We start from the raw sequence: 17,062 nt of genomic DNA on the forward strand, positions 1-17,062 counted from the left end.
AAGATGATGTGTAACATTAACCTTGTGTGTGCCCAGGCGCACACAGAGTGCACTTCAAGATAAATTTCACTAGCAGTTAAATATCACTGCCAAAATACAGTTAGATGCATTTCCACAAGTAAATTTTGAAGGCGAATTTGGTTCATAATTTCTGTAACAACCAGTTGAGAACAATCTAGTGTGATGAGGGGAAGAGAAGGTGGAATTTTTTCATTTTGTGTTTTAAATTCAGCTTCCAGTATAGCAGTGTCCGTTTACATCAGCTGAGATTCTGGCCCATTTGTCTTTAAAAAGGATATTTTAAAAGTGACATATTAATAAGGTAAGAAACAGTAGAGAAGTTTTTGACAGTTGGAAATGAAAAGAGGTTAATAATTTGAATCTGCCTTTCTAAAACCCAAGAAATAACCTTTCTCTCTTAATATAGTATGTCACTGTTTTACTTCCCATAATTCTCACAGTTGAAATACTTGAATAATATGTAAATACAGATAGGCCAGGGAGTACTCTATTAATAGTCATAAAGCAAAGTGAGTAATAAAATGGTGCCTTATGTGATTTCATCACTTAGATTTTACCTTTAAGCATAGGGAGTCCTTTGGGTTGTTGGCCCAGCAGTGACTGAGCAGTCTAAAAGAGGCCTCCAGGATCTGTTCCTGAGAGTGCAGAAATTCAGGGGGCTCCAGAAAGGGACTTGTTCAGGTGATAAATCAATGATGATGAATTGGTAATATTGAATAGGGAAATACACCATGAATAAGCTTTAATTTGAGTTAGAACATGCAAAAATCACTGGCCTAAATTACACCACAAAGAAATAATTAACAACTTAGGAATGAAAATCAGTGTGTCGGGAAAGCACCATTAATGTATAAGTCATAAAATATGTTTTATGGGTTTTTTTTAAAAAAGTGCCCTTCAGAAAATGTCCCTGTATGATTCCATTTTGAATTGGTTATTATTTTACCGGGAGGATTTGATATTTACCTTGAAAACTGTTCTCTTATTTTGCTTCTCCTTAATGTTGTCTTTATAAGATCACTGCACAAAGTCTATATGAAAATAATAACAATAATAAAAAGTTCTTGATTTTGTGTTTTCTTTGTTCATGTTTACTTTGTTGCCAAAATGTCCATGACCTTATTTTTAAATTAATCCTAGGTTATTGTGCAATGAGGTGCAATTTGTTCATTTATATGAACCTTATGTGGATTGAAAAAAATCAAGATAAATCTTCATGCACAGCATACAATCAGATTACCCCTGGACTATATATTTACGTTGGGTCTGATAGCAATCAATGGTTTAGCTTCATTGCATTTCAAGATGTATTTGCACCCAGTGTCCAGTGATAGTGTCCTCACCCTGGAAATAATTTAGTTGCAAATTGACTGGAAGATGGTGAAAATTGAAAGTTAAAATTAGAAATACTCATAATAAACAGCAGAAAAAAGGTCAGATGATGCCGCACTATGATGAGATTGGAATGGTTGGTAAATGAGGTTTTGTGTTTGTCGTGAGATGTATGTGACATGCCTACCCAATGCTCTTGTAATATCCAGCCTAGCAGAAGAGATTATCTGGCAAATTGACGCTGGAAAGAATTTTCTGATGGACTGGGAAATTAGAATTGCACTCTTTTCTTTGATGTGTGCAAGACTGGGCCACATTACACAGCTAGCTCAGGCATAATATTAAATATAGTATTTAATACTTAATAGTACAACTATCTATAGAAAACAATTATATTCTGGTTTTGATCACAAATGCCAGACTATAAAAATTCACAGTGTAAACATCTAAAGCAATCCCAAATGACTGATCTTTGTATATAATTAATATTAAGTTAGCTCTGAAATCCTATTCTCCACAGTATTTCTTTTAAAGCCTCGCTATATTTAGCTTCAGAATAGTAACCAGGCAGGAGTTATCAAAACAGCACAATAATTATATTGCTCAGACAGTTTAGAAAAGAGAGAGGGTAATTAAACAGCAGCAAATTAATTATTTTGGAAAACAGGCTTTTTAAGCAAAAGCTGATTTGTTTTAATGTAATACACAAATTCATACTGAGCTGCTAGAGAAAGAACATTATTGATTAATCTTTAAAGGCAACCTAGGGTTATCTAAACAGTAGAGAAGAGTCCATTTTGAAATGTATTTATAGAGTATCAAGGATAAAAGCGTATTTTCACCTTTGTGCGTACCAGAGTTGTTTTATTCAACTTTATTTTTCCTCAGAGTTTAAAAAACAAGCAAGCAAACAAAAAAAGACCCTCAAAGACAATGCAGACCTTTGAAGTCAGAGCCTCTTTTAAACCAGGATATTTTAAAGTTTAAAATATGTTCTTTAAAAATTATGTTTTCAAAACAGGAATAGTCACACCAGAGAAGGAACCAAAAGTGAACACTGTGGTAGGGGCACAACAGCTTCTTCTGGCAAAAGAAGAGGATGGTGCAGCTAAAAAATCAAAGCCTCCAGAGGACAATAAATTTTGTCATGAGCAGGTAAAAGGAAATGTAACAATTTAATTGCATTCTAGAACTCTTTTTCAAATAACACAAGAATGAAACAGAGATGATATGCTGTTAAAATAGCTATATCAGCAAGTTATAAAAAGCACATTGACTAATAGCTTGCATCTTAACTTGATTTTTTTCCAGTTCTATCAGTGTCCTTACTGTAACTACAATGGTAGGGACCCAAATCGTATCCAGATGCATGTCCTGTCACAGCATTCAATGCAACCTGTTATCTGCTGCCCCCTCTGCCAAGATGTCCTCAGCAACAAAATGCATCTCCAGCTTCATTTGACCCATCTGCACAGTGTGTCCCCTGACTGTGTGGAGAAACTGCTCATGACAGTAAGTGCTCCAAATACTGCTGCACATGCTACACAAACATACTTGGGCCTGTGGGCAATGTATTTGTTGTGACGTAGTATTCAGGTAGCCTGAGGAGGGGAGTGGGTCAGGACTCTTAGGTTCTCTTGTCAGCTCATCCAGTGACTGCTATCCCTTGGGAAAAGGACTGAAGGTGGATTTCACAGATGCAAAAAGCCGCTAATTCCTCATTGACATTAACCTTGGAAAGGTCAAGCCAGTCCATGTCTCTAAGTGCATGACTTTGAAAGTTTGGTCTAATAATATCCAGGTCTCAGAAGTATTGTGACTTCCGTTTGTAAAATAATAGGAACTCCCTGAAGAATGTGGTTCCCAAATGTAGAAGGATTCCTGTGTATACCTCAACTGTGCATTGCATTACATGGAATTCACTGTGAAGTAGCAGTTCAAATATCCATTCAAAACAATGTCAGTAAAACCACAATTAGGCCTAGTATGTATTTGTTATTAGAGCACAAATTCAGTTACAAAACAGACCTCCTGAGACACACTGACTCTGGTAGTCGTGCCTTCTTAGATGGAAATGTACTTGGAAATCTCAGTGATCCAACTCCTTGTGTACTTATTTCTGTATCCATAAAAGACTCCTTCATTTATATGGTAGTGGTTATAGACCTACCAAGAGGCAAAAATATTAGAAAGAATTGAGAGCTGTTGACTGAAAGTCTAGAGTTCCTTGTGCTTAGAGCTGATGAGCAAATACACACTTTGGTATCTTCTTTTCTTTTCCTTGGTTTTCTACTAATTAGCTCTGACAGACCATGTAATTTTGGCCCACTGAAAGGAAAATGCAGTAGAAATTTAACTTTCACAGACCCTTTTAGAAAAATGGAAAAATATGGAAAATCTTCCCCTCCATTTTGAGCAGCATTAGCTTTCTCCTCAAGTTCTTCATGATTCCCTCTATGCTGATAGTGAAGCAACTTTGAAATCTTTCCTCATCGGGTGCTGGGGAGTTGTCCCAATGTTTCTGAGAGGGGAAAAAGCCCCAATGTTTCCCAGAGAAAAAGACTGTAAAACATAATCTGCATAATTGAAATTGTCATCGTTACTAACACTAATATGCTCTGTCCATAATTGAACCCTCTGGAAACAAAATAAATAGTATTTATAGCAAATTTTTCTTCTCTGGGACATTTACAGTTCACTACATAATTTTTTTTAAAAGTCCTTCCCTCCCAAGTAAACTCAAAGTCATTAGTCCTATGAGAGGGTGCTATTAATGCCATGTTTAAATCACAAATATAGTAAATCCAGGGGTTTTTTTAAATGTTTAGAATATTTTTTCCAAGAGGCAATTTGTGTGTGTATATATATATGTAATTCTTACGTATCCAGTGTTAGAGGAACAAAAGCTATTTCTACTCATAGCTGATAAGGAATGTAGCTTCCATTACTTATTTACAACTCAGAAATCTCTTCTGTGCATAATCTTTCTACCTCTGCATGAAGAAAGTCCTGTGCTTCTGTTAGAGAAGAGGAGTTGCAGCACAGTGTGTACTGATTTACCCAAGGTCCTTTAGACAGAATCTGGCAGTGCAGGAACTTGAACTTTAACTTGCTGAGACTTAATGGAACAGTCCTATATTTCTGATATGAATATGTTTTAAGGATCAAAGCAAAATAAAAACATGACATTTTGAACAAATATTCATGTCAACTCAGCTAAACCAAGTCTAAGAGTACATCTTTCAAAGACTTCTGTCTAAATTTGAAAGTGTAACACAACAGGTAAAGCAATCTGAAGAAGACACATAAGAAACTGAAGGCAAGAAAAAGAAAAAATCTAATTTTAAATGGAAATACATTGTTACTTCTATATTGGAATAAACACAATTTTCTTTCAATGTTCATTTGTGTAAAAAAAAAAATACAGGTGAAGAAAAGTGGGAATGCCCACAGTGAAGGACTGACTGGTCACCATATCTCAACATGATCTTTGTCTTTGGAGGATATCCTAGGAAAAATTCCCTGATAAATCTGATGACCCTGGCAAAGTCACTGAAACCTTCTTTGTGGTGATATTGAGACCAATGGAATATTGAGTGCATATAGTTTTGTAGCATCCCCTTATTGTGGCTTATTTTGAGTTGATTCTCCACCAAGGGACACATTATGCTCTGGATTGTGATTTTTCAGAAACCGTTATCAAGGACTGAATCAGGATCCTGATTTAGTACTGACAGTCATCCAGATATGGTGGATCTTTTGAATTATAATTTTATACTGTTGTGTAGTACTAAATAGTGGGACATTTTCTGTAATAATACCATATTCTTGGTTTTCAAAGGTTCCTGTACCAGATGTCATGATGCCCAATAGTATGCTATTGCCAGCAGCTGCTTCAGAGAAATCTGAACGTGACACACCTGCAACCATTACAGCTGAGGGATCTGGGAAATATCCAGGTATGCAAGAAAAAGCCCAGACAGGTCAAAGCTAGGTATGGGCAATTTAGAAATAAACTATTTGTTACTTAGTAAAGGGAATCTTTTTCTGGCTTGCTTATAGCCACAGACGTAAAAAGATAAATGTAGCAAAGGGTCTGAATTTGGATGAGCTAGTAGAATGCACATGTATGCCAGACTGTTTGCTTTTGGTGGAGGTAAAATCAAACAGCAGTGCCTAGCCACTTTGAGGGCAAGATCCTCCTCGTTTAACCAGCAAATAAGACCCAGTCCCAAAAAACAGTGACACTTTAACCATTGATGTGGAATTTTAGGTAAGTGATTTTGTCTTAATTTCCTTAATTAATAGTAGGTTTCTGATCCTGGACACTCACTGTATTATGCACTGGTAAACTTTACTACTTGTCACAGCATGCCTCTCCCTCTCTTCTCCAACCACTATCATCTTCTTTCTAATCATCTGTCCTACCTATTGTCCCCATTTTTCTACTCTTTCCCTCTTTCCTACTGTTTATTTCCATTTCTTGTTTGGTTTATTGTACCAATAAACTCCTACCTTCTGGCAAAGGAAAGCCATATGCCATTGCTCGGCCAGATGCCACTGCCAGTTGTGTATGGGTTTTTTCCTTTTTTTAACCTCCTGTTTGTCCTCCTTTGTTTTCTGGGACAAGGACAGGTTGTTATATTTTGCTAAGCCGAAACATGGCATGCTAGATGCCTTTCTTGATTTCTGATGAAAAAATAAATTAAAATGAATACTGTGTGCTTTCTCTTCTACTTGTGTAAAAGACACTTCACTTTCTTTAATTAGGTGAAAGTCCTGTGGATGAGAAAGGTACCCCTGGGATTGATGAATCAAAACCTGGAATGGAAATTAAGACTGAGGAACAGAAGCCACCTAAGGAATCTACTGAAACACCAGATTGGAATAAGAGCAGCAGTAAAGATACGAAGACCACTGACTCTATGACAGACCAGCTAAATGAGCAGCAGAAGAAGCAACAGCTGTCTGTTTCTGACCGCCATGTCTATAAGTACCGTTGTAACCATTGTAGCTTGGCTTTTAAGACTATGCAGAAGCTTCAGATACATTCCCAGTATCACGCTATTCGGGCGGCTACCATGTGTAGCCTTTGCCAACGCAGTTTCCGTACATTCCAGGCTTTAAAAAAACACTTGGAAGCAGGCCACCCTGAACTCAATGAAGCTGAGCTTCAGCAGCTGTGTGCATCTTTACCTGTCAATGGTGAACTCTGGGCAGAAGGTGAAAGTATGGCACAAGATGATCATGCACTAGAACAGGAAATAGAAAGAGATTATGAGATGGACCAGGAAGGTAAAGCAAGTCCTGTAGGAAGCGATAGTAGCTCTATTCCAGATGATATGAGCTCAGAACCAAAGCGGACCTTACCTTTTAGAAAAGGGCCAAATTTTACTATGGAAAAATTTCTAGATCCATCTCGCCCATATAAGTGTACAGTGTGTAAAGAGTCTTTCACTCAAAAGAACATTCTCTTGGTCCACTATAACTCGGTGTCCCATCTGCATAAACTCAAAAAGGTTTTGCAGGAAGCATCAAGTCCTGTCCCTCAAGAAACCAACAGCAGCACTGACAACAAACCCTACAAGTGCAGCATTTGCAATGTTGCATATAGCCAAAGTTCTACATTGGAAATCCATATGAGATCTGTGCTTCATCAGACAAAGGCAAGGGCTGCAAAACTAGAACCAAGTGGTAATATAAGTAGCGGAAATAGTGTAGCAGGGAATGTTAATAGCCCCAGCCAAGGAATGCTAGAATCTATGAGCTTACCAGCAGTTAACAGCAAAGAAACACACTTAGATGCCAAAGAATTAAATAAAAAGCAAGCTTCTGAATTAATTTCTGCTCAGCCTACACATCACCCACCCCAGTCACCAGCACAACTTCAAATGCAACTACAGCATGAACTGCAACAACAAGCTGCGTTCTTTCAACCGCAGTTTCTAAATCCAGCTTTTTTGCCTCACTTTCCAATGACACCAGAAGCACTGCTCCAATTTCAACAGCCTCAGTTCCTTTTCCCATTCTATATACCTGGGACAGAATTTAGCTTAAGCCCAGATCTGGGTTTGCCTGGTTCTGCCACTTTCGGTATGCCTGGAATGGCTGGTATGACAGGATCACTGCTTGAAGATTTGAAGCAGCAGATACAAACTCAGCACCATGTTGGCCAAACCCAGCTACAGATACTGCAGCAACAAGCACAGCAGTATCAGTCCACCCAACCCCAACTTCAGTCCCAAAAGCAGCAGCAGCAAAGTAGTAAGCTGATGAAAGCAGAGCAAAATACCTTAGTAAGTACAGACTGCCAGCTGATAAAGGATATGCCATCATATAAGGAGTCAGAAGAAGTTTCTGAAAAACACGAGAAGCCAAAGCAAGAATTTACTAATGAGAATGAAGGACTAAAAGAAAACAAAGATATGAAGAAGCCAAAATGCTCAGAACCAGCCATCCCACCACCCAGAATAGCTTCTGGAGCAAGGGGGAATGCAGCCAAGGCTTTGTTGGAGAACTTCGGGTTTGAGTTAGTTATCCAGTACAATGAGAACAGACAAAAAGTTCAGAAAAAAAGCAAGACTGGGGATGGTGAAAACACAGACAAACTGGAGTGTGGAACCTGCAGTAAGCTTTTTTCCAACATTCTTATTCTGAAGAGTCATCAAGAACATGTGCATGGACATTTTTTTCCATATGGAGCGTTAGAAAAATTTGCCCGACAGTACAGGGAGGCATATGACAAACTTTATCCAATTTCTCCATCTTCTCCAGAAACACCACCACCTCCGCCACCACCTCCTCCACCACCTCCTCCTCCTCCTCCTCCAACTCCTTCTCAGCCTTCTTCAGCTGGAGCTGGAAAAATTCAAAACACAACTCCTACACCTTTGCAAGCTCCACCACCTACACCTCCACCACCACCTCCTCCACCACCACCTCCACCCCCTCCACCACCACCACCATCAGCCCCACCTCAAGTCCAGCTTCCCGTTTCACTTGATCTCCCACTTTTCCCTCCAATTATGATGCAGCCAGTGCAACATCCTGCACTGCCTCCTCAGCTCGCCCTCCAGCTGCCACCAATGGATACTTTATCTGCTGATCTTACCCAGCTTTGCCAGCAGCAGCTGGGATTAGATCCCAATTTCCTGCGGCACTCTCAATTCAAGCGTCCACGTACAAGGATCACAGATGACCAGTTAAAAATCCTGCGGGCTTATTTTGATATTAACAATTCTCCAAGTGAAGAGCAGATCCAAGAAATGGCTGAGAAATCTGGTCTTTCACAGAAAGTTATCAAGCACTGGTTTCGAAATACGCTGTTTAAAGAACGACAGAGAAATAAGGATTCTCCATATAACTTCAGCAACCCTCCTATAACCGTATTGGAAGATATCAGAATAGACCCTCAACCTTCGGCTGTAGAACCCTACAAGTCTGATGCATCTTTCAGCAAGAGGTCATCCAGGACTCGATTTACTGACTACCAGCTTCGTGTCCTCCAAGACTTCTTTGACACAAATGCTTATCCAAAGGATGATGAAATCGAACAGCTTTCAACTGTGCTTAACCTACCTACTCGAGTTATTGTCGTATGGTTCCAAAATGCACGACAAAAAGCTCGCAAAAGTTACGAGAATCAAGCTGAAACTAAAGACAATGAGAAAAGGGAACTGACGAATGAGCGTTACATCCGAACCAGTAACATGCAGTATCAGTGCAAAAAGTGCAGTGTGGTTTTTCCCAGGATCTTTGATTTAATTACACACCAGAAAAAGCAGTGTTACAAAGATGAAGATGATGATGCTCAAGATGAAAGCCAAACTGAAGACTCTATGGATGCCTCTGATCAAACAGTGTATAAGAACTGTACAGTTTCTGGCCAAAATGACTCGTCAAAAAGCCTGACAGTCACTGCAGTCAGCTCTGGCTCTGGTTCTAGTACTCCTTTGATTCCATCACCCAAACCAGAACCTGAGAAGGCTTCTCCTAAACCGGAGTCCACAGAAAAACCAAAACAAAATGAAACCACCTCTAAGCAAACAGATACAACTTCCCAAAGCACCAAACCAGTACAGTCCACTCCAGTAACATCTTCTGACCCCCAGCCCTCAGCTTCTCAACCACCGCAACAAAAGCAATCCCAGATTGTAGGGAGACCTCCTTCTGCATCACAAAACACACCTGTTCCTTCCAGTCCATTGCCAATTTCAATGACTTCTCTACAGAACAGTCTACCTCCTCAGTTATTACAGTATCAGTGTGATCAGTGTACAGTTGCCTTTCCAACTCTAGAACTTTGGCAAGAGCACCAGCACATGCATTTCCTAGCAGCCCAAAACCAATTTCTTCACTCCCAGTTTTTAGAAAGACCAATGGATATGCCCTACATGATATTTGACCCAAATAATCCTTTGATGACTGGACAGTTACTTAACAGTTCTCTTACTCAGATGCCACCACAAACTGGCTCATCACATACAGCACACCCTGCTACAGTTTCTGGTTCCCTGAAACGAAAACTAGATGATAAAGAAGACAATAACTGTAGTGAGAAGGAAGGAGGAAACAGTGGAGAAGATCAACATCGTGACAAGCGTTTAAGAACTACAATTACTCCAGAGCAGCTGGAAATACTCTATGAAAAGTATCTGCTAGATTCCAATCCCACCAGAAAGATGCTAGATCATATTGCACGTGAAGTGGGACTGAAAAAGAGAGTTGTGCAAGTCTGGTTTCAGAACACAAGAGCCCGAGAAAGAAAGGGACAATTCCGTGCAGTTGGTCCAGCCCAGTCCCATAAAAGATGTCCTTTCTGTCGAGCTCTGTTTAAAGCAAAATCAGCTTTAGAAAGTCACATCCGCTCCCGACATTGGAATGAAGGAAAACAGGCCGGTTATAGTTTGCCTCCGAGTCCTTTGATATCAAATGAAGATGGAGGAGAAAGTCCACAAAAGTACATATTTTTTGATTACCCATCACTGTCATTAGCAAAAACTGAATTATCAAGTGAAAATGAATTAGCCTCCACTGTATCAACCCCTGTTAGCAAAACTGCAGAAATGTCACCGAAGAACCTTTTAAGTCCTTCTTCTTTTAAAGCAGAGTCTAGTGAGGATATAGAAAATTTGAATGCTCCTCCTGCTGACTCTGGATATGATCAAAACAAGACTGACTTTGATGAGACTTCATCAATTAATACAGCAATTAGTGATGCCACAACAGGGGATGAGGGGAACAATGAAATGGAAAGCACAACTGGCAGTTCAGGCGATGCAAAACCTGCATCACCCCCCAAAGAACCAAAACCGCTCGTGAATGACACATTACCAAAAGCAGCAACTACACCTACAAATGAGAACACTGATGATAAATTTCTCTTTTCCCTAACAAGCCCTTCAATACACTTCAGTGAAAAAGATGGCGACCATGACCAAAGTTATTACATTACTGATGACCCTGATGATAACGCCGATCGCAGTGAAACTTCAAGCATAGCTGATCCAAGTTCACCTAACCCATTTGGAGCTAGCAATCCCTTTAAATCCAAAAACAGTGATCGGCCAGGCCACAAACGTTTCCGAACACAAATGAGTAACCTTCAGCTTAAAGTTCTCAAGGCTTGCTTTAGTGACTACCGAACTCCAACCATGCAGGAATGTGAAATGCTAGGGAATGAGATTGGTTTGCCCAAACGTGTGGTTCAGGTCTGGTTTCAGAATGCCCGGGCTAAAGAAAAGAAATTCAAAATTAACATAGGGAAACCATTCATGATAAATCAGACTGGACCTGATGGGACAAAGCCAGAATGTTCTCTATGTGGCGTGAAATATTCTGCACGTTTGTCCATAAGAGATCATATCTTTTCCAAACAACATATTACAAAAGTGAGAGAAACTGTGGGAAGTCAGCTAGACCGGGAGAAAGATTATTTAGCTCCTACAACGGTTAGACAGCTGATGGCACAGCAAGAATTGGATCGCATAAAGAAGGCTACTGATGTGCTAGGATTAACAGTACAGCAGCCAGGCATGATGGACAGCAGTTCTCTTCATGGTATCAGTTTGCCAGCAGCTTATCCAGGACTCCCTGGCCTTCCTCCTGTTCTTCTGCCTGGAATGAATGGTCCATCCTCCTTACCTGGATTTCCACAAAGTTCAAACAGTAAGTCTATAAGGGGATGATTTTCTCATTTTATTAATTTGATCATCTTGCACAGTCACCATCCCCTTCTAAGGCAAAGCATATTATGCATTCGTATCATGCTTATTAGACTGGTGTGGATAGCTAAAAAGTACTCCTGTGAGGTATACTCAGTACATTTCTCTACTGTTGCTGTAGCCTGGATGATATATCTGACTTCTCAAAAAAAAAAAAAAAAAAGAGAGAGGGAGAAATGTTTTTAGCCCATACTAGGTTTTTCTAACAAAAGCAATAGAAATATATAATTGTTACACTTACTTGTTTGTTTTGAATGATACTCTTTTAGTCAAAACATGGGTTAGAATTTTGTATGTAAATTTTTGTATGCAAATATTTAATGTAATATCTCATGAAGCATAAAATAGATTCTCACATTATCAGTTCATCAGGCAATTGGTTCACCCCTTAGACCACTCCAACCTGTTGTTTAATCCAGAATAAATATTTAACACAAAATGCTGACCAGGACCCTCTGTTATATTTCTGAATAATTGCTTGCTAAAATATAAAAGGGTTTGTTGAAGGTGATTTGTAAAGGCAGTTTCAATTGTAATCCAAATTCCAGGAGTTTATAAAGTCATTGCAGACATGTACCACTTCATTTGGGCTTGCACTTTTAACAGAACATCTAACTCATTTTACTGACAGTTTTAACTCTCATTTGACTCTGGGTTTTGCTCAAATTGGAAAGCACTTCTTCTTGCAATAAGTTTCACTGATGCTAAAGAATCAAGTTTTCTGCAGCATGATTTTTTTGGTCCCCAAAGAATGAACCTAATTTATTTCTTGAACTAGGCTCCAGTTTTGCAGTCTAGGTTCATTGTGACTGCAGCCTTGCAGACTGAAGCTCTCCCATTCATCTTCTATCTTTGCATATTCATATCAAATATGTGCAGAGAAGAGTTAGTAAGCTGGTTAAGACCCCTCATCTCATTTTATCCAGTAATCCCACTTGCTGTTGATCTCTAAACTTTGCTTTAGAAAGCAACACACTATGGCACATAAAGTAGAGGCTTAATCACCAGTGTTATTAGACATACTGAGACTGTAGCAATGTCTTCTCTACTACCCAGGTCTACTTTGATTGATGATGATCATGTTATTGTTTCCCTAAGTGGTGGTCAAAGCATCTTGTTTTTCTCTTCATTGGATCAGAGAAGCTTTCCTTCCACAATGGAGTCTCTGGCTGTGTGCCCTCTGGCTTTTGTCAAATAGTTATTGGCACAGAGATTGCATATAAAGGAAATATAAAGTTGCTGTATTTCCTTCTTAATGGCATACAGTGTCCTGGTCCTAAAATGGCTGGTTGTTGTTCATTAAAATTATAGATATGGTTTCTCTATATAACTTTGCTGAATAGCTTTGGCTAGGTTGACCTTCAGGTAAAAGGGCTTCAGAAAACTCAGGCTTTATCTATACTGCTAAAAGAAATTTATTTGGGAATATATTCTTTTAGTTCAACACCAGGAAGTTCCCATGCAAAGTGTGTCCGGGGAATGATCATGGACCCATGGCAGCCTCTCAGCTGTGCTCAGGAGTTGTTTGGGAGGAGGCTAGTTGGCCCAGGCCAAAACAGTGTCTGTAACCATTCTTACTGTTTAACTTTACAGATGGTTTACTCTCAGTTTCTGGGAAATGTTCACTGATACTCTTTAACTCACTAGTATCAATGTAGCCTCAAAGTCTGTAAATTGTCCTGTTAATAATACAAAAGGCATGATTACAGGCCAACTGTTCCATAACAATTCCATATTCAGATTTTCTAATTTTCACCAACTATCTCTTCGTTGATATCATGCACAGTGCACTGCCAATTGAGATGGATTTTTACCCTCTTTCATCTTTCATTTTCTTAAGGTTAATTAGCCCATTGTGGGCAAAGCCCTCTGTGTAAACCAGCTACTAGAATCTTGTTAACTTTCTCTTCTGCCATATGCTAAATACCCCCTACATCCCCCTTTTGTTGCCTGGAAAATACTTGCATACATAAATCTCCATTCCCTAATGATACATAATGGAGCAGTGATAGTGAGTGGAAAGAAAAAAAAAAAAGATTATTTTAATCATTCATCATAGAAAAACAGTAATGTACTTAGATGTGCTCCAGCATGTACTCAACACTAGTATTTTCTGCACCTAATTAACCCATTTCTATTTTCTTCTCTACCCTGCTCTGTCTGATAGCTCACATTCATATTTGATGCTAAGAACCGTTTAAGAAGTACCTCTTTGGAAGCAAGCTTCCAAACAAGCTTTTCCTTGGCGACAGCTCTTCTAGCAGCATGTGTATTTTCAGCCAGCAGGACAATTGCTCTGCATCATTCTTTACATGAAGGATTTGCTGAAGCTCCCTGACGGCTCACTATCTTACAGTTCAAGTCTGCTTCTTGTGAATTCCCCTGCAAGTGTGTAATTTCTTCTCACTAGGACCCAAACCCAAAAATGCACTTCAGAAAAAGCCTCACTGGGATCCCTTATATTGAAATATTTACTTGTTTTCACTGATGCTTACAGGGTTGGTAACTGTTTCTCCTGTAGCAAAGCCTATCCATTCTGTCCTACATGTTTGTTCAAGGGACAGTGTTAACATTAGTAAGATCCTCAATTTGAAAGAATGAATGTGTTTACTCAGACAGGGAACTGTTGAAGCCTAATCGTAAACATCATACTTAAAATTCTCTTTTGTGATTCTCTTTCCTCATGCTAGACAAAGAAATAACCCTGATTAGTTTCACTGATTAATACGAGTTTCTAAGGGATTCCACTTCCATGTTCGTCCATCCGGAATTTTTTACAGATTTCCAAAATACAGAAAACTCAGCTAAATTTTGGAAAATACTATGCTTTTCTAAATGCAGTATTTGCTTTTACAAAAGGTTTGAAATGAAACACTTGAAAATAATGCTAATTCACAAAAGATGGAATGATTCAAGCTACAGTTCATTTTATCTTCTTTATATAGTGCTTAAACTAGATTATTATTTGTGAATATTATTAGATTTTGTGAAATAAGATAGCTTCATTTCTGAATAAAAGGATCTATTAACTTTAAATTCAGTTATTTTTTTCTTAAACAAGTGGGTTTTAATGTCAGAATTATTGTGTAGTTCTGAGATTATGTCACAATCCTCTCACCTGTGGGATACATTTTTCTAGATAATGTAATTTTACCATCTTATGGGCATCAAATGCTGAGCAAGGTCTGAAAATTACTGCAGTGTTTGCTCAGCATAATTCCTAATAAGGAGTTATTTGGTGGAATTCTAATTCATACAGAATTTTTGTTCCAGCTCATCTTTGTTCTTCAAGCTCCTTATTTTCTGGGTGACTGTAGATAGAAGAGTTCACCTGCTGTTTTCATCTGTTCTTAAAATTCACATTCTCTTTTTTTTTCTTAGCTTTGTGTTTTTGCCTATGATCCCTTGCAGAAAGCTAGTGCTTCATCTTGCTTCTAGCTATTAATATTGGTTCTATGAACCTTTTAATGTCATCATCATTACCATAGGTTCTTTGCACATCACTTAAGCCTGTGCTGCCTTGAAGATTCACAGCAGCTTTTTCCAAGAATGCACACATCGCTGGGTAGTATGTATTTAGTGGGTTTTGAAATCTTATCAAGAGAGGAATTTGATTCAGCAGCAATGGCTTCCATTATTATTAGTGCATTAAATTCTGTTCTCTCTTTGCTTTTGGCCCATTGGTAGCAGTTTCATTTTTATATATTTAGCCCTCCAATTCCTCCAAGTGAAAGAGAAGTCTCTCCTCTTTGATAGTCACTTAAAAGAGTTAGCAGGATTAGAATGTTTGTTCATGATTAGTGCATTTTGTACTCTGTATCTCTCATGTCTGTAAATTGACCATTAGCTTCATCAGTTTTTTTTCATTTAGTTTTGGAAACCCTCAGTTCTACATTTAACTTCCAGTAAAACAAGTGGATTGCACTTTTCTAAAGCAATCTGTCTGGATATTAGACTGAATTCTGTGTATTTCAAAACATTCCAAAGAATATCTGGAAAATTGAATAGTTCTTGCTTGTTCTGGGCATCATCAGTGTGCTTAGATTGAAGACAGCAAAATGTACAAGGGTTGAAGACGTTAAGAATAAAACAAAATCGAAAAAATCCTAAGTAGGTGGCAAGCCCAAATAACCATGACAAAGATGGGGCAGCAGTTCACACTAACTGCATCACTCAAGTTTTTTCAATCCACGCTATTTATCATTTCATATATTTTCAGCAGGCTCCACACACAATTGCCTGTTACTTCCTGTTGGAAGCATAGGGGCAAGTAACAGCATCTTCAGTATTATTGTGCAGTAACTCTGGCAATTACCCACTTTTTAATTATAGCTGTTGTGGCTTGTTTCACTGTACTAATTCATGCTCACAATGCATTTTAACTCCTTAGTGTTCCCCTACCATTAAATTGGAGTAATGACACAGTGACAAACATTAAATGGCCTCTTTGTGAAATCTGATAATTATTCCCTTTGAATCCTAATTGCTTTATTCTTAAGTAATGCTAAGCACCTGGATATTGATGGTTTAAACGTTATTCTTGTTCACTCCATTAATGCTTCCTTGTGGCTAATACCTATCTAGCCTCCATTACAGAGCCTGCATTTATTGTTCTCTTATCTGTGCACTAGTAGACTGTTCCTGACATAACTTCACTTTTACAGTTCCATGTGCATGACACACTTTGTGTGCTCTTTTCTCTAGCAAACTGACTTGCCTGAAAAAACGACAATGGGTGTAATGTACAGCCTCTTACAGTCAGTCGCCTTTCCTACCCTGTGCTATCATTTAATTTTCTGACCAGCTATACATCTCACAGAAGTTGCTTTTTTAATAGACTGTTACCAGCCACTGCACTATATCTGGTACTTGAAACAGAGAAAAGATTTCTTCCATTAAGTTATGAGGCATACTTCTTGTGTGTATGCACCCTCCAGACAGAACCAGTCCTTCCTTACGTTCCTTTCTCTAATGACGTGGAGGACGTTGTGCCTGAATGCTTCAAGTAAACCAAGAACAGCAGTGTTCCTGTGTTAAAGTACTTTAGTGCTATTACGCTTATTTCCCAGCAAAGACTGCATTGACCTGATTGTTGTGGTAAAGAAAAGCTCAACTCTCAAAAACGAAAATGTAAGCTGTGTGGTGTCCCAGTAATGAATAGCATTGACCTGATTGCTGTTAGGTTTTGAATGGTCATTTCCTGTTGATATTTACTTACCTAAACATCTTTCTTTATTATTATTGCATTTCCCCCCAGCAATTTGGATAAAGATTCCTTTTTATTTGAGATCTAATTACTTGTAGTGAGCACCATAATTACCAGGTTTCTTAGGTGAAGGATGTGTGGGTTATATCATCCCAGAGGCATGATAAAAATTAGTTAAAATGAACAACAAAGTAGAGATCTCTCAAAGTATCAATTAGAGGGAAGCACTCTCACTGTGCTTAATGCTTCTTTTCTAATAATCTACTGCCGAGCCTACAGA

General features: G+C 38.6%; 1 protein-coding gene across 1 annotated transcript in view; it reads left to right on the top strand.

Annotated features, from left to right (window-relative positions):
- The window catches only part of ZFHX4 (zinc finger homeobox 4), a gene marked incomplete at both ends in the record, with an annotated part of 122,223 nt that overhangs the window by 103,303 nt on the left and 1,858 nt on the right, over positions 1-17,062 (top strand). Inside the window, 4 exons of the mRNA XM_082303114.1 lie at positions 2,375-2,520; positions 2,665-2,865; positions 5,195-5,312; positions 6,124-11,520. Coding sequence (XP_082159240.1) covers positions 2,375-2,520; positions 2,665-2,865; positions 5,195-5,312; positions 6,124-11,520 — 5,862 coding nt within the window. The remainder of the gene's footprint in view (positions 1-2,374; positions 2,521-2,664; positions 2,866-5,194; positions 5,313-6,123; positions 11,521-17,062) is intronic.

This window comes from Coloeus monedula, assembly GCF_965178545.1.
Source record: "Coloeus monedula genome assembly, chromosome: 1".
NCBI lineage: Eukaryota > Metazoa > Chordata > Aves > Passeriformes > Corvidae > Coloeus > Coloeus monedula.